General features: G+C 44.4%; 1 protein-coding gene across 1 annotated transcript in view; it reads left to right on the plus strand.

Moving 5' to 3' along the window:
• LOC147429600 (3-isopropylmalate dehydrogenase, chloroplastic-like) overlaps positions 1–21,033 on the plus strand; it is a 42,263-nt gene extending 21,230 nt beyond the window's left edge. Inside the window, exons 2-7 of the mRNA XM_086495862.1 lie at positions 18,463–18,783; positions 18,972–19,133; positions 19,583–19,657; positions 19,738–19,847; positions 20,311–20,383; positions 20,469–21,033. Of these exons, the coding sequence (XP_086351988.1) occupies positions 18,463–18,783; positions 18,972–19,133; positions 19,583–19,657; positions 19,738–19,847; positions 20,311–20,383; positions 20,469–20,660 (933 nt within the window). The 3' untranslated portion in view covers positions 20,661–21,033. The remainder of the gene's footprint in view (positions 1–18,462; positions 18,784–18,971; positions 19,134–19,582; positions 19,658–19,737; positions 19,848–20,310; positions 20,384–20,468) is intronic.
• The last annotated feature ends 358 nt before the right edge of the window (positions 21,034–21,391 follow it).

Raw genomic sequence — 21,391 nt, forward strand, 5'->3', positions numbered from 1 at the left:
GATGAGAAAAACCATGTTGTGCGTTACACAACCGTTGAGGGGAAAGGTTATGACTGAATGCCACTGTCCACCTTTTACGGGTCACTGCGGCATTGCTACCACCGTGAAAGGGGTAGAGAGATACTTCTTTTGGCCGAGACTCAAGAAGGATGTGGAAGAGTTTGTGCGCAGTTGCTTAGTATGCCAGAAGGTCAAGTTTGGCAGACATAAAGCACAGGATTGTTACATCCTTTACCCATACCCACCCGCCCCTAGGAAAATATTGCAATGGATTTTATTTTTGATCTCCCGAGAACACAGAGTGGTCACGATGGTATCGGGACTGTTATTGACAGATTTAGCCAACATGCTCATTTCATTCCAGTGAAGAAAACAGTCAAGCCGGATCACTTAGCGAGACTGTTTGTGGCCCAGATTTTCAGATTACATAGCATGATTGAGACGATTGTCTCCGACAGAGACCCTAGATTTACGAGTTTGTTTTGGAAAGCAATTTGCGAGAACATTGGCACGCGGTTGCAGTTCTCGTCATCGTTCCACCCGCAGACTGGTGGGCAGTCTGAGATTGCCAATTCAATGGTTCTAGATTTATTGAAGTCTTATATCTTGGATCTGAAGACTTAATGGGAAAAGCACCTACCTTTGGTGGAATTTGCCTACAATAACACGATACACTCTTCGAGGGGGAAGGCGCCATTTGAGATTGTTGAAGGTGATGCGAAGACAGTTTATGGCCTTTGTCTGTTTTGCAGACGTAATCGAGGGCGATTACAATGCTTTCAATAGGGGGGTATGTCACAAAGTGATGACGTGGTTGCTTGGGAGCTAAAACCATGACTGCTGCTGAAAACCCTAATCATGCATACCCTAACCCTAAAACTTGCAAACCCTAAAATCTGCCAAAAACCCTAACCCTAACCCTAACCCTAAAAACTGTCATAAGCCCTAACCCTAGCAGCAGGCTGAAAACTCGCGAAAAGCGTTGGCATGTTGACATGGCACCGTACCGTTGCTTTTGCTGCAGATTTGCCAAGCTTTTGGGCGATGGCAGCTTTCTTGCTTTTCTCTACGCAATTTGTGTGTGAGAGAGAGAGAAAAAGACTTTGTTTTATTAAAAAGCCCTACTGAGAGAGCTTGTGAGAGAAAAGAGTTCTGCTTTATTTTCAAGCTTTTGGGGCTTTGCTTTTGCCATCCCTTGTAAACATTTAAATAAGTGGTAAGGGCTTACACTCTGCAGAGCATTTGGACGCAGAGTTTGAGAGTGAAACCCTAACCACTCTCTTGTACTTTGAACTGATTAATACATAAAGAAATACCGAAAGGGGCGCCAGTCTTTGGAGCCAATATCTCTAGGCACGGAACTCCGCCGTGCCAGTGCAAATCTATTGTGAACTGTGAACTGTTTTGAAGTGGTTATTTGGTGCTGTTGTGATTGATTCTTGACTTTGAGTGTCCAAGTCTGTTACACCTACCATGTCAGGCAGTCAATGCATTTTGAACTTTTGTGGCGTTTGTATAGCCAGCCACGTCAGCCAGCTACGTGATTTGAGTTATTTTGTTATTTTTAAACTCGTGTCCCTTGGGCCCTATTGGAAAGGGACTCATAAGTTGGAACAAGTTATTAAATCAACCACGTCAGCCAACCACGTGATTTGAGTTATTTTTAAACTCATGTCCCTTGGGCCCTGTTGGAAAGGGACTCATAAGTTGGAACAAGTTATAAAATCATTTTTCATCTGTAAGGGGGTGTGCAGCTGCTCATGCCACATCATCATTTTGTGACATACCCCCTTCTTGAAATAATTGTAATCGCCCTCGATACTCTATGCAAATCCTATTCATCATATGGTTGAATGACGTTGGAGCATTCACAAGGCCAAATGGCATCACCAAATATTCATACAAACCAAAAGTTGTCCTGAAAGCTGTTTTGTAGACGTCTTCAGGAGCAATTCGGATATGATGATATTCATTCTTCAGATCAATTCTGCTGAAACAAGAGGATCCTTGAAGTCTGTCGAGTATATCATCGATCCTTGGGATAGGAACTTGATGGTAATTTTATTGAGAGCTCTATAGTCAATGCACATTCTCCAAGATGCATCTTCTTTTAGGACTAGCAACACCGGTGAACAAAAAGGTGAAGTGTCACAAGATGGGCACCATGTGCCAATAGAAAAGAACAGACTGAAACAAAGTTTTAGCACTTCAATAACAACTGAATTGAGAGAGAGAGACGACACGCGACACGGAGTGGCGGAATTCCACCCCAGAGAGTATTGGCCCCAAACCTTGGCGCCCCTTTCGGTCTTTCTTTATATTGCATCATCAAAGTACAAGCCGGTACTCCAGACTCTGCACCTTCTCTGGGGAGCATGCCAGAGAATGAGCCCTAGCCTCATATTTAAAGGCCCTTGGCTTAAAAAGCAATTACAATAAAAAGCCTTTAAAACTCAAAAGCTTCTGGTCCAAAAGCAAAGCCAAAAAGAAGCTGTCAGCGTAAATCACGGAAATCCGCACAGCCTGCCACGTCATTAGCGAGCGCAAAACGCGGAAATCCGTACAGCCTGCCACGTCATCATGCCAGCGTAATTTTCAAAAACCTGCCACGTTATCCATAGGGTTAGGGTTAGGGTTTTTGCAATTTTAGGGTTTGCAAGTTTTAGGGTTAGGGTTTCCAAAATTAGGGTTTTAGGTAGAAATAGGGTTAGGGTTTTCTGCTCCCAGGCAACCACGTCATCACTTGGTGACACTTCTTCTGTTACTTGTTCTACTTACGGTTTAGGCCCCTCGGTCGGTAGCTCCGTTCTTCAGTAGGTTGACACGTCAGCAGTTTGTTACATGAAGTGATAGGTTGGATACCCTTTTCCAGAAGTTCTTTTACCAGGTTCATTATTTTTGGGCTTAGCTAACTAGGTAAGGTGGCCGGTTCGGTGGTGTACTACCGGGAATCAAATCAATCGGTGATCTTCAAGACAAGGAGGTAGCTCCCCCGGTAGACATTCAGAGAAACAGTCGGCCTGCGCATGCAAAAAATCTTGTCGTTCCTTTTTTAGATCAGATATATTTGACCTTTGTTCATCATTCAGTTCTTTCAACAAGATCGAGTAAACAAAAAGACTGGATTTCACTTTCCTTGCGCTATAGTCGACCACGACGCTGTTCTTGTGGAATCAAGGGACATCACATGTAAGGTGCTAGCGGAATGAATGTTGTTCTTTCTCAAGATGAGTGCTCCATAATATGCTCAAGGTTCCTTTTTGTTCTTATGGAAGGGAGAGCCTTCCGTTCTTAATGAGAGAGTGCAATGATCATAAACAAAGTGAATGGACACTGTGCGTGCAAGTGTATGAGACTGAGAGAGAGAGAGAGAGAGAGAGAGAGAGAGAGAGAGAGAGAGAGAGAGAGAGAGAGAGAGAGAGAGAGAGAAGAGAATACGACACCAAAGACGTTGTAAAAGCTTCCTCCAAAGGCCCCACTCTCGTTGGCGAGAGTGGTCTACTATTGATTGCACAAACTGGTACAAAGTGGATGGATGTGACTGATGCAAATCTAGGCTAGGTCGATGTCGACGACGGGGATGACGAGACCGACGCTATGGCTGAAATCTGAGGCTCTTTATCTGCTGTCCAAAAATGCTAATGGGCTGAATTCTGTTGGGAACAAAAACGCTGCTGTGGGCTGAACTCTGCCCGCTGAAATCTCTGGTTTAGGGCTGTCCAAATGTTGAGAATCTGCGGCTACGCATTGCTGAAAACGTTAGGGATGTGGGTGATCATGTGATGCTGAAAAACGCCAGCCAAGGCTATGTGATGCTGGTGAAAAACGCTAGGGAAGGGGAGTCTTTGCTTGGAGGGAAAACGCCACCAAGGGAGGTTCTTGCTGAGAAGTTGCCTGTTGAGCATTGGTGCCTCTTCTGCCAATCAGTGCTAGCCTAGGTTTGCTTATATACAAGCTTACTCAATTTGCCCTATCTACTTTCCAACAAAAGTCACTTAAAAATAATAAGTGAAAAATGTCAAAAATAGGGAAAATAGGCTAAATGCACTGGAAAATTCCCCTGAAGGATTCTGATGGATTCTAATGGGAATGCTTATGATCATGCTGTGTGCAACCGGAGGATATGCATCTTCACTAAGTGTCTGGACATGCACGGTCTGCGAACAGACTCACAAAAGTGCCAGATCACTTCTAAATCGAGACTGACTGGACTGACTGAACCCTTGTCGTGCTGTAGCTTGTCCACGGACACATAGGGTTGGATGTGTCACGTGACATCACCTCCTTTTCAAAGTGAGGTACTGGTACCGAACTGTATGGCGTCAAGGGAGATCGCCAATAGCATCCGGAATCCTCGAAGGGACTCTTCGCCAGCCCACTCTGATGTGTGGGTTGTGTGGTACTTGAACTTCATAAAGGTCTGCAACGCTTGCTTCTTTAGGCCGCGCCGAAAGCTACACAAAGTCTTCTGTGGCTCCTTCAATGCTTCAACTTCGTCGAGAGTCATGCTTCTTTCTTCTTCAAGAATCTCCAAGGCTAAAAATTCCTGAAACCATTTCCAACACAAAACCATGAACATACCTATTCCATGTATAGTGCTAAAAGATTGTGCATGCAATGTAGATGAACAAAGAGACAGAGTGCCAAACCGTTCACCACACACACGCAAACAATGAGATCGAATCTTTGTCTTCTGATCTAAAGCAATCAATTGTGGCAATTCACAACGGAAATGCCAACGCTTGGTGCTCATACTTTCATGTGCTCTTTCGGAAATTGTGTCATGCCAAGGAAGAGACGTGGAATGTGACTTCCTTACATACTTTTCAGCTTTTCATGAACAATCCGCATACATTCGTGCTCATTCATGAGTGAAACGTGCTTAACGTACAATATGTCATGCCTAGTAAAAGGGATCACATAAAGACGCTGACGAAAATAAGGAACCGATCACGAATGAAACACTCGAACAATGCGTGCGTATGAATCATGCGAACACATAATACTTCTTGTGAGAGTTCTTTGGACCTAGGCTCAAGAGCGAAGATCGGCGCTTCGTGATTGATTCTCTGCAATGAGGTTAGCTGCACTAGAGAAAGTATCAACTAACACATCATCTTTGTGAACAATCACATCATCTTCATGCAAATCATCATGCTTGTGAGAAATCACATCTGGATCATGCAAATCATCATGCTTGTCAGTGTCATCCAAATCATCATGCTCATCATTATCATTCAAATCATCATGCTTATCATTGTCATTCAAATCATCATCATGCAAATCATGTGTGTCTTGCTTTGGAGAAGAAGAGACTGAGAGAGTCTCCTTTTCCCGAATCTGTTCAATCTTCGCCTGCACATTAGCAATGAGAGATGGAGAATGAACAACTTGCTCTCCACGAATGACAATGGGAGAGTCACTTTTGGCATTGAAAGTGAACGTATTTTCCGCCCAATCAATGAGAGGGTTATGCTCACGAAACCATCGAATGCCCAAAATCATATCACATCTTGAGAGAGGAGAGACAAAAAATTTTCTTCGGAAAGCAGCTTGTTGAACTGTAAACAACACATCAAGGCACTCTTTCGTGATGAGAGAGTCCATACTGGGAGCAAAGCCAGAGACCTCGAGAGGAGATTTCTGACTAACCTCTAGGCGGGCTCTCTCAACAAGAGAGGGACTGATCACATCATGCATACTACCTGGGTCAAACAATATGACAAAACGTTGCCCCATCATACGAACATAACATTTAATGAGAGACTCATCAATGGAAGGGTCAGAAGAAACTTGGGGAACACTCGTGTTATCATTAATTGCATTGACAGAGGAAGTGTGTCACCAGCGTGTGACTACTATCTATCCTTTTTGTTGATTTCTTTCTTATTATCTATTTACTTTCACTTTTTGGAAACACCCTCGGGAAATCTAACTGCCCTGCATTGCATAGCTAGTGTGGAACTGTCCAGAGGGAGTCCAGGCCTGAGGGCAAGAGAGCACTAAGGTTGGACAAGGACTATGGTTAGCTAAGTGGGGTCATTGACTAGCCATACTGGAATCCTTTGTTACAGAGGCTACATTTCAGTTTTGGGTGTGGCTGCAGTGTACAAAGAGGGTCGGATGACCTAGAAAGATACAATGGTAGCATCTCCTAAAATTTAGGGAACTGCTATTTTGGGACCTGAAAATGTGTTTGCGTCATTACCTCCGGAATGACAAGGGGAACATTTTCTTACTCTGCCGTGAAGTCAACTGGGCAACCGGTTGGGAGATTTTTAGGCGGCAACCCCGAAACGGGAAAATGCTTATAAATGTGCCAAGTGGCACAATTCTGTGCACTTTCCTCATGCAGAAAATTGGGCGCTGATTTTTAAGCTGGGAGAGGCTGATTTTCAGAATTTGTCACAAGTTAAGAGCTATGGAGTGCTTGCTTTCCCTCCTATGTAGAGTGCGGTGCCAGGAGTGATGCCCTGCACGCTACGCATTGCCCTCTCTCTCCCCTTTGGCGGTATGTTATGCCCCACTAGCATTTGACCAATGTACAGTTGTGTGGGTTCATGCGCGATTGCCGAGGCAAGAGCCTCTTGCACAGGTACTGGATTAGCTAGCGGCTAATCCCCCCGCAGGTACAGGTGAATTCGGAGAGGTTTCACGCCAGAAATCTCGTCCGATTCAAAGGGCAAGTAGCCCTACAGGTGCGGGAGCTCCAGGACTTGCTAAGGATGCGACCGGCACGCGAAACGGAGCCCGAAACAGTAAATTACAGCCTGCTGTGTATTTTTGCAGGTTTAGGGTTTTGGCCCTAAACGGTCCCCAATACCCTCAGGAGGTTCGGGGACGCGAGGGGACTGCTTTACAGGCGATTTGGCGCATTTTCAGGGCTGAAAACAGAGAATTCAGCGTGCTGCAGATTCTCGCCAGGTTTTGCAAAGTGCCCGTATGCGTCGGGAAAGTCATTTAATGCGTGGGAATACTGACCGTGAAGGGTTCTAGTACAGTTATGTTGCCGAAATCAGACCAGAACAGTCAAAATTCAGCCAAGGTTGTGCGGGGCAGCTTGGAAAGAACCACAGCGTTTATTCCCTCTTTTAAACAATAAAGAAATACCGAAAGGGGCGCCTAAGTTAGGGGCCAATCTGGTGTCGATCTTCTCATACAGGTGCATTCTAGCATCTGTATCCCATTCCCCTCTCTTGTGTCACTATAGCGCAGGTAAAATAGACGACTAATAATGGGTGAAAGCTAAATCAAGGTTTAAAGTAAAGTCTACCGCCCTTTTTGGATTGAACAGGCCGGTTGCATGGTTCCATCGAAGGGATTAAATCACTTTTTCCCATAGAAGTGAGCCTTGGTCAGATTGGGCTTGAAGACACAAGGGATCATAGACCAGACACAGGGAATTGCAATTATGACTGACAGACCAGATGATGTGACTGAAGAGGTTTCCTCTTCACAGGGTCAACAGACACATGAAGTGGGTGAGTCCTCAAGACCACCACAGACAGATGTTGATATATTTAGGACCCAGTTGGCTACTGCTGTGGCTATGTTCACACAAGTAATGCAGAATCCGAGGTTTTTAGCCTTTCTACAACCTCCTGTTCCGTCTCAGCAAGTTGGGTCACTCGATCATATTCAAAAGCCTGTTAAGGCTCAAGCACAGGTGATTCATACTGCACAGTCAATGGAAACACCTGTACACTTGACGGAGAACATGCAGTCTCCACAACCTGTGCCTAAGGTGCAAGAACAGGTGGCTGAGATGCCAGTCTTTCAAGTTGTACCAGTTCAGCCAGCCACGTTTCAGCAGCCTATAGCTGGTTCTAATGGGTAGGGAAGCAACCTACAGGCTATGCAACAGGTCTTCTCACCACCTTCAGTACACCCTGGCTATTTTGGAGGTGGATCGGTATTCCAGAGCATGGCTGGTCATGCACCTGGAAATCAGTATTACACGCCAGGAACAGTGTTCGGGAGTGCTCAAACGATGATGCCTAACCCCATGTATGGTATCATGGGCATGCTACCAGGGTTTCAAAGCACTCAGGGCCAATTTGGGATGCCATAGGCAAATTTTGGTATAGCTGGAATTACAAATCAGCAACCAAATATGGCATTTCCAGGTCAAGTTAATTGTGGTCAAGGAACACAAATGAACCCTAACAGTGTTCCCATGTTTCAGTCACTTCCATATGACAACCTAGCGCCGTTGGAGAGGCCAACTCCGTACAAAGAAGGTGGCAAAGGTGTGTCATTCACGACCTTTACAGAGTTTGATGACAGGAAGAAGGCTCTCTCATTCCTCCAGCAGTTTGACAAGGCCTATGCAGGGGGAAACTTTACAGAGGCTTCAAAGGTCCGCAAGGCAGCCACTTTCTTGACAGGGAATGCGGGACAATGGTGGACAACTTTATTGCTTCAAGGGCAAGCTCCGTCCACATGGATTTACTTCAAGCAGATTTTTGCAGCAGCATGGTTATCTGATGACTTTGAAGCAGATGTCATGACAGAATGGCATCGGCTTAATGCTGCTACTTGCAAGAATTTGGATGATTACAATCGGAAGTTTTGGAAAGCTCTACTTCCAGTAACTTCCTATAGGTTTGTGCCATTGACAGAACAGATTGAAAAATACTGTTGTGGCCTACCCAAAGGATTGAGAAAGTACTGTACGAAGACCAAAGTCACTACTTTGACGTAGCTCATCGAGGTAGCAAACACTGGCAATGGTTTGCTCAAGGGAGAAGATTGTGAATTCAATACTGGCGTCAAGGAAGGATCAGTTAAGAAAAATTCAGCGAAGAAGTATGTTTCCAAGGAGGTTCCTAAAGTGACTCAGGAGCCGGCCAACACAGGGAAAGGCAAAGCTTCGGTTGAATCAGAAAAGGGACCAGCGAAGAAATGGAAAAGATGTTTTCCTCGCAAGTCTGAAGAGCAAAAGAAGGTCCTGAGGACAGAGAACAAATGCTTTATTTGTGAGCAGCCTGGCCACATTGCTTACAATTGTCCTACAAAGAAAAGGCCAGCTGATTCTGAAGACAAGGAGGACAGGAAAGGAAAGAAGCCCATGGCTGGTCTAGTGCCAGATATGGTGGGCGACAAGCCAAATTCAGATGCAAGTGAGCTTTGCAGAGCATGGGGAAAGGTCAGGGATCAAACAGTGCTTATCTTCTTTGATCCAGGTGCCAAAGCCAACTTCATTTCCCCAGAATTGGCTTCAAAGTTGGGAATCAGACCTGAAGAGATGGGGTATACAGCAGAGGCAGGTTTGGCATGTCCTGGCCACACAGAGGCTGTGACACCCATCATTGGAAAGTTGCGCCTACATATCCAGTCCTATGTAGATGCTGAAGAATTTTACATCATGCCACTGGACGGATGTGATGTGTTGTTAGGTATTCCTTGGTTGTTTCGTGTACAGGGAATCATGGATGCCTACAACAAAAAGATCACTGTACAGAGCAGGGGAAAGACTCACATTCTGGATGTAAAGCTTAAAGGGGAGTCTATTCCCACTGTATCAGCTTCTGCTATTACTTCTGTAATGAAAATGCATCTTTTTGCGTACTTGGTTTTTGCACGTGAAATGTCAGATTGTGATGAATCAAATTTATCTGTGCTAGATAAAGAAAGGTCAATGTTTTTACAACAGTATAGTGACTGCTTTTCCGATTCATTACCGTCTCAATTACCGCCAGAGAGACCCGAGGACCATGCGATAGATTTGGTGCCAGGCAGTAGCCCACCAAATAAGCCTCCGTACAGGGTTAGTGCGGCTCTGCAGAAAGAGATAATGGGCCAAGTACAGGAGCTGCTAGAAAAGGGGCTGATTCAGCCTAGTTCATCTCCATTCTGTTCTCCAGTGTTGTTGGTGCAGAAAAAGGATGGCTCATGGCGTATGTGCATCGACTACCGTGCACTGAACAAGAATACCATCAAGAATAGGTTCCCTATACCTAGAATTGATGATATTATGGACAAATTAGAAGGAGCAGCTATGTTTAGCAGGATAGATCTAAAGAGTGGGTACCATCAGATGCGCATTAGATCAGAGGATGTGCACAAGACTGCTTTTAGAACAACGTTTGGCCTTTACGAATTTTTAGTGATGTCCTTTGGTCTCACAAATGCTCCTGCTACGTTCAATAGGATGATGGATAGAATTTTCCGTCCACACCAGCAGTTTGTTGGTACATTCTTTGATGACATGATAGTCTACTCAAAGAATGAAGAGGAGCATAGGCATCACTTGGCCATTGTGTTTAAAGAGTTACGCAGTCATAGGTTGCTCATCAATGCAAAGAAAAGTGAATTTTTTCTGGAAGAGATTCACTTTCCGGGACACATTGTCTCAAAGGATGGTGTCAGAATGGATCCTGCAAAAGTTGAAGCGATCAAGTCATGGCCAAATTTGAAGACGGTGCACGATGTCTGAAGTTTCTTGGGACTATGCTCCTATTACAGAAGGTTTATCCGAAATTTCGCTGAGATTGCTTCACCTTTACATGCTCTTCAAAAGAAGGCAGTCACCTTTAGATGGACACAGAAAGAGATTTCAGCTTTTAATCTCTTAAAGGAAAAGATGACTTCAGATCCAGTCATTGTGTTGCCAGATCTTAGGAAGTCATTTGTGGTCCAGTGTGACGCCTGTGGTAGTAGCATTGGTGCAGTGCTAATGCAAGATGGCAGGGTAGTAGCCTATGAGAGCAAAATTTTGCAAGGGCCAGAGATGACCATGCAGGTCTATGAGAAAGAGTTACTGGCTGTGATTCATGCGCTCTTAAGTTGGAAACACTACCTGCTAGGTGCAGATTTCGTTGTCCAAACGGACCATCAGACCTTGCGATACTTCTTGACACAGACAAAGTTATCTGAGAAGCATATGCGATGGGCAAATATCTTGTCCATGTTCCATTTTCAGATTGTGCATATAGAAGGCAAGAAGAACGTTGTGGCTGATGCCTTGTCTAGGAAGCCACAAATTTCAGCTGTGTCAATTCCTTATCATCATGCACTTGATGATATGAGAGAACAATATGAAAATGATGAAGATTTTGCAAGGGTCTTCGAGCAACTAATGGATGGACAACGTCATGAACACTATCTTCTTAAAGACGGGTTCATGATGATGCATGGCAGATTGTGTGTCACAAAGCCATTGCGACGCAAAGTTATGGAAGAGAGTCACGTCCCACCGTATGCAGGGCATCGTGGTATCGATGCTACAGTTAAAGCGGTTGAGACATTTTTCTATTGGCCTACATTGAGAAGGGATGTGGATGCCTTTGTGCGAGAATGCCTAATTTGCCAGAAGGTCAAGTTTGACAGGCAAAAGGCACCAGGGTTATTGCAACCACTACCTATTCCAGATAAACCATGGGAAAGTATTGCTATGGATTTTATCTTTGATCTTCCGAGAACGTAGATAGGAAACAATGGTATTTGGACTATTATTTGCAGATTCAGCAAGGAGGCTCATTTTATTCATGTCAGGAAGAAGATAAAGCCAGATCAGATGGCACGCTTGTTTATGAGCAATATTTTCAAGTATCATGGCATGCCACAGTCGATTGTTAGCGACCGTGATCCACGCATGACAAGTTTGTTATGGAGAGGCTTGTTTGAGAATATGGGCACCACGCTCAAATTCTCTTCGTCATTTCATCCTCAAACAGATGGGCAGTCAAAAGAGGCAAATTCTACTGTCCTAGATCTGCTGAAGTGTTATGTGTCAGAGCATAAAGGAAAGTGGGAGCAGTATTTGCCATTGGTGGAGTATGCATACAATAATACAGTGCATTCATCAATTGGCAAGGCACCTTTTGAGATAGTTGAAGGTGGCAAGAAAGTTCCTCCCATACTGCATACAAAGGACAAGATATTTGAAGCAGATAAGTATGTTTAGGACATGGATGAAATGTACAAGAAGGTCAAAGTGGCCTTAGAAAGGACTTAGGCAAAGCAAAAGAAAGCAGCTGATCGTCACCGTCATGAAGTGGTATATTCACTTGGTGATTGGGTGCTTTTGCGCTTTGAAAAGGCAAGGTTAAAGAAGATGAAGGGCAAGGAAAGACGTTTCCAAAGCTCAGCATGCGTTACTATGGGCCTTTTCAAGTGTGCGACATAATCAGTGATGTTGCATATAGGCTAAAATTGCCTGACAGTTGGAAGATTCACAATGCGTTTCATGTGAGTCTTCTCAGACCCTATGTGGGTGATGTGCCAGAAGATATGCCAGCTGAAGATCAGCCGGAAGTCGAGGAACTTGACGAGATCTTGGTCCCGGAATAGATCTTGGTACACAAAGAAAGGAAAGTGAAAGGCAAGGTTGCTAGGCGTTACTTGGTAAAGTTCAGAAACTATCCACCAATGGATGCTAAGTGGATGGAAGAAGGTGAACTTGCAGAATCACCAACTGTGTTATCACTTTACCTTGAAGCCTTCAATTTGCAACCTCCCTTGACCCCTTGAGTTTCAGAGCTACATGGATTGTGAGTGTGACAATGGATTCTGAAACAAATGATGTACATGGTATTTAAAGTGAGCTCAAATGAAATACCTGTTACATGAATGTTAGAGCTGTACAGATTGTCAGTTTGGCAATTGCTCTTATGGAATGTCCAAAAGTTTGGTTAGTGCTATAAAAGTGAGTATTTCTTGTCAGTTTGTCAAGGATACAGTAATTGCTTCTATTAAAGAGTACATGTGTAACTGCATTCTTAAACTGTCGGTTTGGGTATGCTCGAAAGTGTTACGGGATCCAACGTGTAGTATAAGACAGTGGCAAAATGTGCAGCTACCATTTTGTCATTGGAAAGTTAGTGACTCAAAGCAATGGCACAGTGCGAAGCTACCACTATGTCATTGGGACAGGGTTCACACGCAGGCAATACATGAGTCTACGAGGTGTTGAATACACCGGGGTTGACAATGAGCATGTATGTGTTGTACATGTGTCGACAGGTGTTGAATACATCAGTGTTGACCGTGAGCATGTACGACATAGATGCAAACGAGGACGTTTGAGATTTCAAGAGGGGGGTATGTCACCAGCGTGTGACTACTATCTATCCTTTTTGTTGATTTCTTTCTTATTATCTATTTACTTTCACTTTTTGGAAACACCCCTCGGGAAATCTAACTGCCCTGCATTGCATAGCTAGTGTGGAACTGTCCAGAGGGAGTCCAGGCCTGAGGGCAAGAGAGCACTAAGGTTGGACAAGGACTATGGTTAGCTAAGTGGGGTCATTGACTAGCCATACTGGAATCCTTTGTTACAGAGGCTACATTTCAGTTCTGGGTGTGGCTGCAGTGTACAAAGAGGGTCGGATGACCTAGAAAGATACAATGGCAGCATCTCCTAAAATTTAGGGAACTACTATTTTGGGACCTGAAAATGTGTTTGCGTCATTACCTCCGGAATGACAAGGGGAACATTTTCTTACTCTGCCGTGAAGTCAACTGGGCAACCGGTTGGGAGATTTTTAGGCGGCAACCCCGAAACGGGAAAATGCTTATAAATGTGCCAAGTGGCACAATTCTGTGCACTTTCCTCATGCAGAAAATTGGGCGCTGATTTTTAAGCTGGGAGAGGCTGATTTTCAGAATTTGTCACAGGTTAAGAGCTATGGAGTGCTTGCTTTCCCTCCTATGTACAGTGCGGTGCCAGGAGTGATGCCCTGCACGCTACGCAGTGCCCTCTCTCTCCCCTTTGGCAGTATGTTATGCCCCACTAGTGGGCTCTTCATTTGACCAATGTACAGTTGTGTGGGTTCATGCACGATTGCCGAGGCAAGAGCCTCTTGCACAGGTACTAGATTAGCTAGCGGCTAATCCCCCCCGCAGGTACAGGTGAATTCGGAGAGGTTTCACGCCAGAAATCTCGTCCGATTCAAAGGGCAAGTAGCCCTACAGGTGCGGGAGCTCGAGGACTTGCTAAGGATGCGACCGGCACGCGAAACAGAGCCCGAAACAGTAAATTACAGCCTGCTGTGTATTTTTGCAGGTTTAGGGTTTTGGCCCTAAACGGTCCCTAATACCCTCAGGAGGTTCGGGGACGCGAGGGGACTGTTGTACAGGCGATCTGGCGCATTTTCAGGGCTGAAAACAGAGAATTCAGCGTGCTGCAGATTCTCGCCAGTTTTGCAAAGTGCCCGTATGCGTCGGGAAAGTCATTTAATGCGTGGGAGTACTGACCGTGAAGGGTTCTAGTACTGTTATGTTGCCGAAATCAGGCCAGAACAGTCAAAATTCAGCCAAGGTTGTGCGGGGCAGCTTGGAAAGAACCACAACGTTTATTCCCTCTTTTAAACAATAAAGAAATACCGAAAGGGGCGCCTAAGTTAGGGGCCAATTTGGTGCCGGTCTTCTCATACAGGTGCATTCTAGCATCTGTATCCCATTCCCCTCTCTTGTGTCACTATAGCGCAGGTAAAATAGACGACTAATAATGGGTGAAAGCTAAATCAAGGTTTAAAGTAAAGTCTACCGCCCTTTTTGGATTGAACAGGCCGGTTTCAAAGTGGGTTCTGTGGATTCTTTAGATTCATTTGATTCAAGCTTAGGACATGTTCTTTTTATGTGACCCTTAATGTGACAATGAAAACGACGACCTTCCTTAGAATAAGTGCTTTGCTCTTCCGACGTAATGTATCCTCCTAAAATTCCTTGTGCTACCTTTTCATCTGGAGTGAGCTTAGGTTTAGCAATTGTGTTAGCCTTACCCTTAGGTTCATTGGAAGAATTCTTTTCTGAGAGACTATTGGAAGATTGGTTAGAAGAGTTACCGTTCTTACCATTCTTACCATTCTTACCGTTCTAAGGGTTTGGAGAAGTCTCCAAGGTACTTGTGGAAGTCTTGTTCTCCTTAGGCTTTCCCTTGTTGTGCTTCATCTCCTGTGCGAGAGCAATCGCTACCACCTTGTTGAGATCGATTGGATCGAAGACTTCTACATCAAACTTGATGTAGTCGTCTAACCGAAAAAGGAATGTCTCTTTGCGTTCATCATCCGACTTGCGTAATTGAGTACCTAGCTGCAAAACACGATTAAAAAAAGACATAACCGGCTTACCATTTTGCTTGAGAGCGCGCCAATCGTCCTTCAATCGTGCGAGGTACTGAGGTGGCATAAACCGCGCCTTGAGCTTGTCTTGGAAATCAGCCCAATTGAAGGAAAGGGGCGTGAATTCGTCGGCTTTCTCTAGGTGCGTGGCTAACTGTGCCTCTTGCCATTCGTGGTACCAGTTGATGGCATCACCGGCAAGGTACATAGCTGCCGTCAAAACCTTGCTATTCACTGTCTTCTTAGTTGTCGCAAAAGAAGCATTAAATTGATGCAACCAAGAATGAATAACCGTAGCATCCATCTTACCATCATACTTACTGAAAGTCAACTTCTCTGTGACTAGGTTGTTGGAGTCCGCCCACTTGAGGAACTACCAACATCTTTGGCTGGTTCAGATTTCGCGGCAAGAACTTGTCGAACCAATTCTTGAGTGCGGAGGTCTCTTTGAGCCTCCCGATCGGCCTCCAAGGCCGCTCGTCTTGCTTCAACTTCCTCCTTTCTTTGTGCTTTTCTTTCGTTTCATTCATCGCGCTCGCGTTCCAAAGCAATGCGAGTCGCTTCTTGTTGTATTGCATTTCTTTCGTTTCGTTCTTCGCGCTCGCATTCCATGGCTTCCTGTCGTTCTACTTTTCTTTGTAGTTGTGCGATCGCAACTCGATTCGTTTCTTGTTGTTGTGCCATCATCTCCATCATCGACTTGACCATCGCCTCCATAGAATTTGGTACAACTCGTGGCGTAGATGGGGAAGGGGGAGGGTCGGGAAAGCCTCCTTGTGGGGAAAACTCTTCTTCGCCACTCCCATGCTCATCATCTGTATGCGAAGTATCCATTCCGCTTCGGGTGATGACCATGCACTATGATCTTTGGTTCTTAAGTTCACGAGGAACTTGAGTTCTTGCGGTTCTTGGGTTCTTGAGGGTCTTGAGGTCTTGAGGTTCTTGAGATTCTTGAGGGTCTTCTTTGCTTGCAATCTGTGTTTGAGAAGGATCTTCTCTTCACCCGAGTTCTGCTCTTTTCCGCGGGCGCACCCCTTGGCGGCCTTGCGCTTACACCAACGTTGCTTTTTCCCACCTCACGTCGATTGGCCGGCCGCTAAGTGCACGGTCCGCTCTCAACGAGTGAAAAGAGGCACAAGGGGAGGTTGGACAAGCCCTTCTTTCCTGGGATTCTTGTCACTCTTCAAAAATACGATTAGGAATCGACACGCTCAAGTGAACTTGGGTTCGTGCGACCGCAACAAGCAAAAAAAAAATCTTGTGATTCTTGTGGTTCTTTCCTTGAGTGATACAGAACACTGCCAAAGCTCTGATACCAATGTAAGGTGCAGCGGAATGAATGTTGTTCTTTCTCAAGATGAGTGCTCCATAATATGCTCAAGGTTCCTTTTTGTTCTTATGGAAGGGAGAGTCTTCCGTTCTTAATGAGAGAGTGCAATGATCATAAACAAAGTGAATGGACACTGTGCGTGCAAGTGTATGAGACTCAGAGATAGAGAGAGAAGAGAATACGACTCCAGAGATGTTGTAAAACCCTCCTCCGAAGGCCCCACTCTCGTCGGCGAGAGTGGTCTACTATTGATTGCACAAACTGGTACAAAGTGGATGGATGTGACTGATGCAAATCTTGGCTAGGTCGATGTCGACGACGGGGATGACGAGATCGACGCTATGGCTGAAATCTGAGGCTCTTTATTTGCTGTCCAAAAACGCTAATGGGCTGGATTCTGCTGGGAACAAAAACGCTGCTGTGGGGTGAATTCTGCCCGCTGAAATCTCTGGTTGAGGGCTGTCCAAACGTTGAGAATCTGCGGCTACGCATTGCTGAAAACGTTAGGGATGTGGGCGATCATGTGATGCTGAAAAACGCCAGCCAAGGCTATGCGATGCTGATGGAAAACGCTAGGGAAGGGGAGTCTTTGCTTGGAGGGAAAACGCCACCAAGGGAGGTTCTTGCTGAGAAGTTACCTGGTGAGCACTGGTGCTCCTGCTACCTCTTCTGCCAATTAGTGATAGCATAGGTTTGCTTATATACAAACTTACTCAATTTGCCCTACCTACTTTCCAACAAAAGTCACTTAAAAATAATAAGTGAAAAATGTCAAAAATAGGGAAAATAGGCTAAATGCATTGGAAAATTCCCCTGAAGGATTCTAATGGGAATGCTTATGATCATGCTGTGTGCAACCGGAGGATATGCATCTACACTAAGTGTCTGGACATGCACGGTCTGTGAACAGACTCACAAAAGTGCCGGATCACTTCTAAATCGAGACTGACTGGACTGACTGAACCCTTGTCGTGCTGTAGCTTGTCCACGGACACATAGGGTTGGATGTGTCATGTGACATCACACCCTTCTAGAGGCATGCTATAAAAGTCCTCGTGTCCTAGATATCCCTGACAATGCAAACGAAGTTTGCCAATGACAGGTGTAATGGCAACATCCTGTCCGGGTGCCGCTAGAATAGCCTCTGCCTGTTGGGTACGTAAAGGCCCTCTTATCTCTTTTTTTATACACTAACTCACACCACTAACTCATAGGGTGGGAACACACCCCTATGGATGAGGATCAACGATAGGTTACACCCTTTCATTTGGTTCAGAAACAATTTCATGGAACAGTAAGAAGCATCCTACAAGTACCTTATCTTTCGCAGAGGCGGAGTATTGTGCTCCTTGCAGTGCTACATGTAAGCCTGTTTGGTTACGGAGGTTTCTTTTGGAGATCAATTTTGTGCAGCAAACAACTACTATTTATTCTGACAACCATATAGCTATTGCGAGGAACCTGATGTTTCATGCTCGGTGTCTTAAAGTGATGATGTGGCGTGCCCAATTGAGGAATTGGCAGAGAGGACAAGAAATTGAACCCAAAAGAACTTAAGTTGTGGCCGTGGGGCCTAGGGGGTTAGAGTTTAAAAACTCTAACCCTGCCCAACTTGTGAGCACACGTGCACACACGAGCATACATCAACACAAAGTTCAACGTACTGAGTTTCTGTCATGACTTCGGAGATCAAGGGCAGACTCAGCCATAATGAAGCCTAGCACTAAAAGAAGCATTAAATTGGGAAAATTAGTACAAAAATGAGGTAGTTGATAGGGCATATGCACCATAAGAGATAGAAAGAATCAGCAGCCTGACTTGGTTTTCTATGAGATGCCAAGTTTGTCTTTTTGTTAGTCTTAGGTGTCTACTTCTTCTTGGCTCCTTGTGACCAGCACTACTACTTTGTACCTTGCTGGGTGGTATGTACTGAAGCTGAATCTGATCATATGGTTTATCGATCTCTCTTACCAGCAATCTAAAATTTCAAGTTCATTATGCTGGAACTTTAAGACTAATGTGCTGTTATCAGAAATCATTACAACCTTGAGAAAATAATTTTTGCAGGTCTTCAAAGCTGTGGGAGTGCCCATAGAGTGGGAGGAACATCATGTTGGAACTTCTGTGGATCCTCGAACGAGCAGTTTTGTTACCTATGATAGCATGGAATCTGTTCGAAAGAATGGAATTGGACTTAAAGGTCCCATGACAACACCGATTGGCAAAGGGCATAAGTCTCTCAATTTGACTCTTCGCAAGGAACTTGGTCTGTATGCCAATGTCAGGCCTTGCCTCAGCATCCCCGGCTACAAAACTCGCTACGATAACGTAAATCTTGTGACTATACGTGAAAATACAGAGGGGGAATACAGTGGCTTGGAGCACCAGGTTGGGATGAAGTTTTTCAAGCTGTGATTCTGATTTTTTTATTTTTATTTTTCTGAGTATGCACTGAACTGCACTTTGGCACATCTTGTACATATTTATGGAGATCTTGTGAGCTTTTCTGAGTATGCACTTGAAACTGCACTTTGGCACACCTTACATATTTATGGAGATTTGTGAACATCTTCCAGGTCGTAAAGGGTGTTGTGGAGAGTCTGAAAATCATTACTCGGCAAGCAAGTTTACGGGTGGCAGATTATGCCTTTCACTATGCAAAAACTAATGGCAGGCAGCGGGTCTCTGCTATTCACAAAGCCAACATAATGAAAAAAACAGATGGATTGTTTTTGCAGGTGACTATGAACCATTTTTCATCTGATTTTTGTAAGATTCACTTCTGTCTTCCGTTCACTTCGTTTAGTGTTGTGAGAAGGTGGTTTCTGGCCTAGCGAGACGAGGGCCCTGCCCTATGAGCCCTAGAGGGCCTTTGGCATGAAAGGCCATTAAGGGGTGACTCATGGAGTGGCCCTCAAGACCCACAAGTTGAGTCTTATGAGTTTCCCGTGAGGCCTCTCGCTCAGCGTGGACCTGTAGGCGTCTTGAGGCGGGGCCCTCACCTCACTAGGCCAAAAACCGTCTCTCCTCACGCGTCCTTATGAAGGCTAACGACAATTAATTGGGGCTTACTTGTGTGGTGTTTTTAGCTATCTTGGGTATTATCATAACAATGTTCTATTTTTTGTGTCTATCTGTTGGCTTGTCACCAAGACAATCACTTAGCATCTATTTTTATGCTATACAGTGCTGCAGAGAAGTTGCAGAAAAGTATCCAGATATTGTGTATGAGGAAGTAATTATTGACAACTGTTGCATGATGGTAAGATTTTGTGACCTGCCTTAATGCTCAATGGTGAGGCACCGAACCATTTTATTTTGATGATGCGATTGGTTTTGCAGCTGGTGAAGAATCCTTCATTGTTTGATGTTTTGGTGATGCCAAATTTGTACGGAGACATTATCAGTGATCTTTGTGCTGGTCTGATTGGTGGCCTGGGGTTGACGCCAAGGTAACAGCCATATCGATAATAATTTGGGCCAAGAAATGATAAATTGGTTATGCTCCAAGCAATTTTTTGCAGTTTTCCTTCTTTGATGTATATTGCCTGGGGCAGTTTCTTTTCAAAATGTGTATCATATCACGTGAGTTAGCAGGGGAGAATTATTGATTGTTTAAAATGTATACTTTAGAGGGGGTTGGGGTTGTTTTAATATGCCCATAGTGTAAATATAACATGTATAGTGGGGTATTGTCAATAAGCTGTTGAACGTACGTAATATAGGGAGGTTTTAATATGCCCATAGTGTGAATATAACATGTGTAGTTGGGTATTATTAATAATTTGTTGAACGTACGTAATATAGGGAGTTTTTGTGAGTGACTGCCCGGGGATGTATTGTCTCTATTTTTATATTCTTGCTTCTTACATTCCTATTAGAATTTCCTGACCTAGTGTACGTGTTTGTTCTCAGTTGCAACATCGGGGACAATGGGCTTGCATTGGCAGAAGCTGTGCATGGGACAGCACCAGACATTGCGGGCAAGGCAAGGAACCTATCATAACCTTCTGGACTTTTCTTATAAGATGTTGCAACTTTTACTGAGTCACATACTTACAAATGTTTTCCAGAACAAAGCGAATCCAACGGCCCTTTTACTTAGCTCTGTGATGATGTTGCGCCATCTCGGCATGGGGGAGAAAGCAGACCGAATTCATAAAGCCATTATGAAGACAATTGAAGAGGGGAAATTCCTTACAGGTGACTTGGGCGGAAAGGCTTCAACTTCTGACTACACAAAGGCAGTTTGCGAAAATCTGTAAAATAGTCTCCGCATTGTCTATGGTACTTGACATCTACATGGAGTAAGGTTGTCGGAGGTAAGATGGTCACTAAGAGTAAAGGGTGTTTCTTCCTTTGATAAATCGGTTATTCTACAATGGGATAAGTAAGGTGGTCACCTTTGCGGACCTGCGTTATTTTACGAAGTTTTCTCTCCCTGTCTGCCATATTTGGCATCAATAAGACTGAGTGAACTCCAATTTTGTGGAGCATTTTTTGCTCATTAGTATTATTGAAAGTAGTCTTTTGAGTTTTAATTTCAAGGCCATTCGGCCAATCAATCAACGTTTGGTCCCTAGCAGACCTTTTGTATTCAAAATGAATAAGAAAGTCCAAAGGTTAATTGCAGGTTTATTGCTATATCAACTATAGAAAAGTTTTAATGGCGACAGGGGAAGCAGGAAGGAAATGTTTCAGCCTAATGGTGCTCTTTTTACCAGTTTAGATCATCCTTGCCACAATGAGGAAATTTTGCTTGTACCCGTCCATTGTGTCGAATGGTCCAAAGTTGTCCTTTCAGCAAACAGAACAGAAGCACAAAGAGGTAAGTAGGTCATGTGGCATTGGTTTAAGCCTTGTCATATACTTGAACAAACAATTCCATTGTTGGGGAGTTCTATCTCATAAAGCACAATTTTCAGCATGGTGATGGATCACAATATTTTGCTAGAGAATTTTAAAGTTTCCTTAGCATAATATTCACAAATTTGCA

Source organism: Adiantum capillus-veneris, chromosome 22, assembly GCF_014529385.1.
Source record: "Adiantum capillus-veneris isolate H3 chromosome 22, ASM1452938v2, whole genome shotgun sequence".
Classification (NCBI taxonomy): domain Eukaryota; kingdom Viridiplantae; phylum Streptophyta; class Polypodiopsida; order Polypodiales; family Pteridaceae; genus Adiantum; species Adiantum capillus-veneris.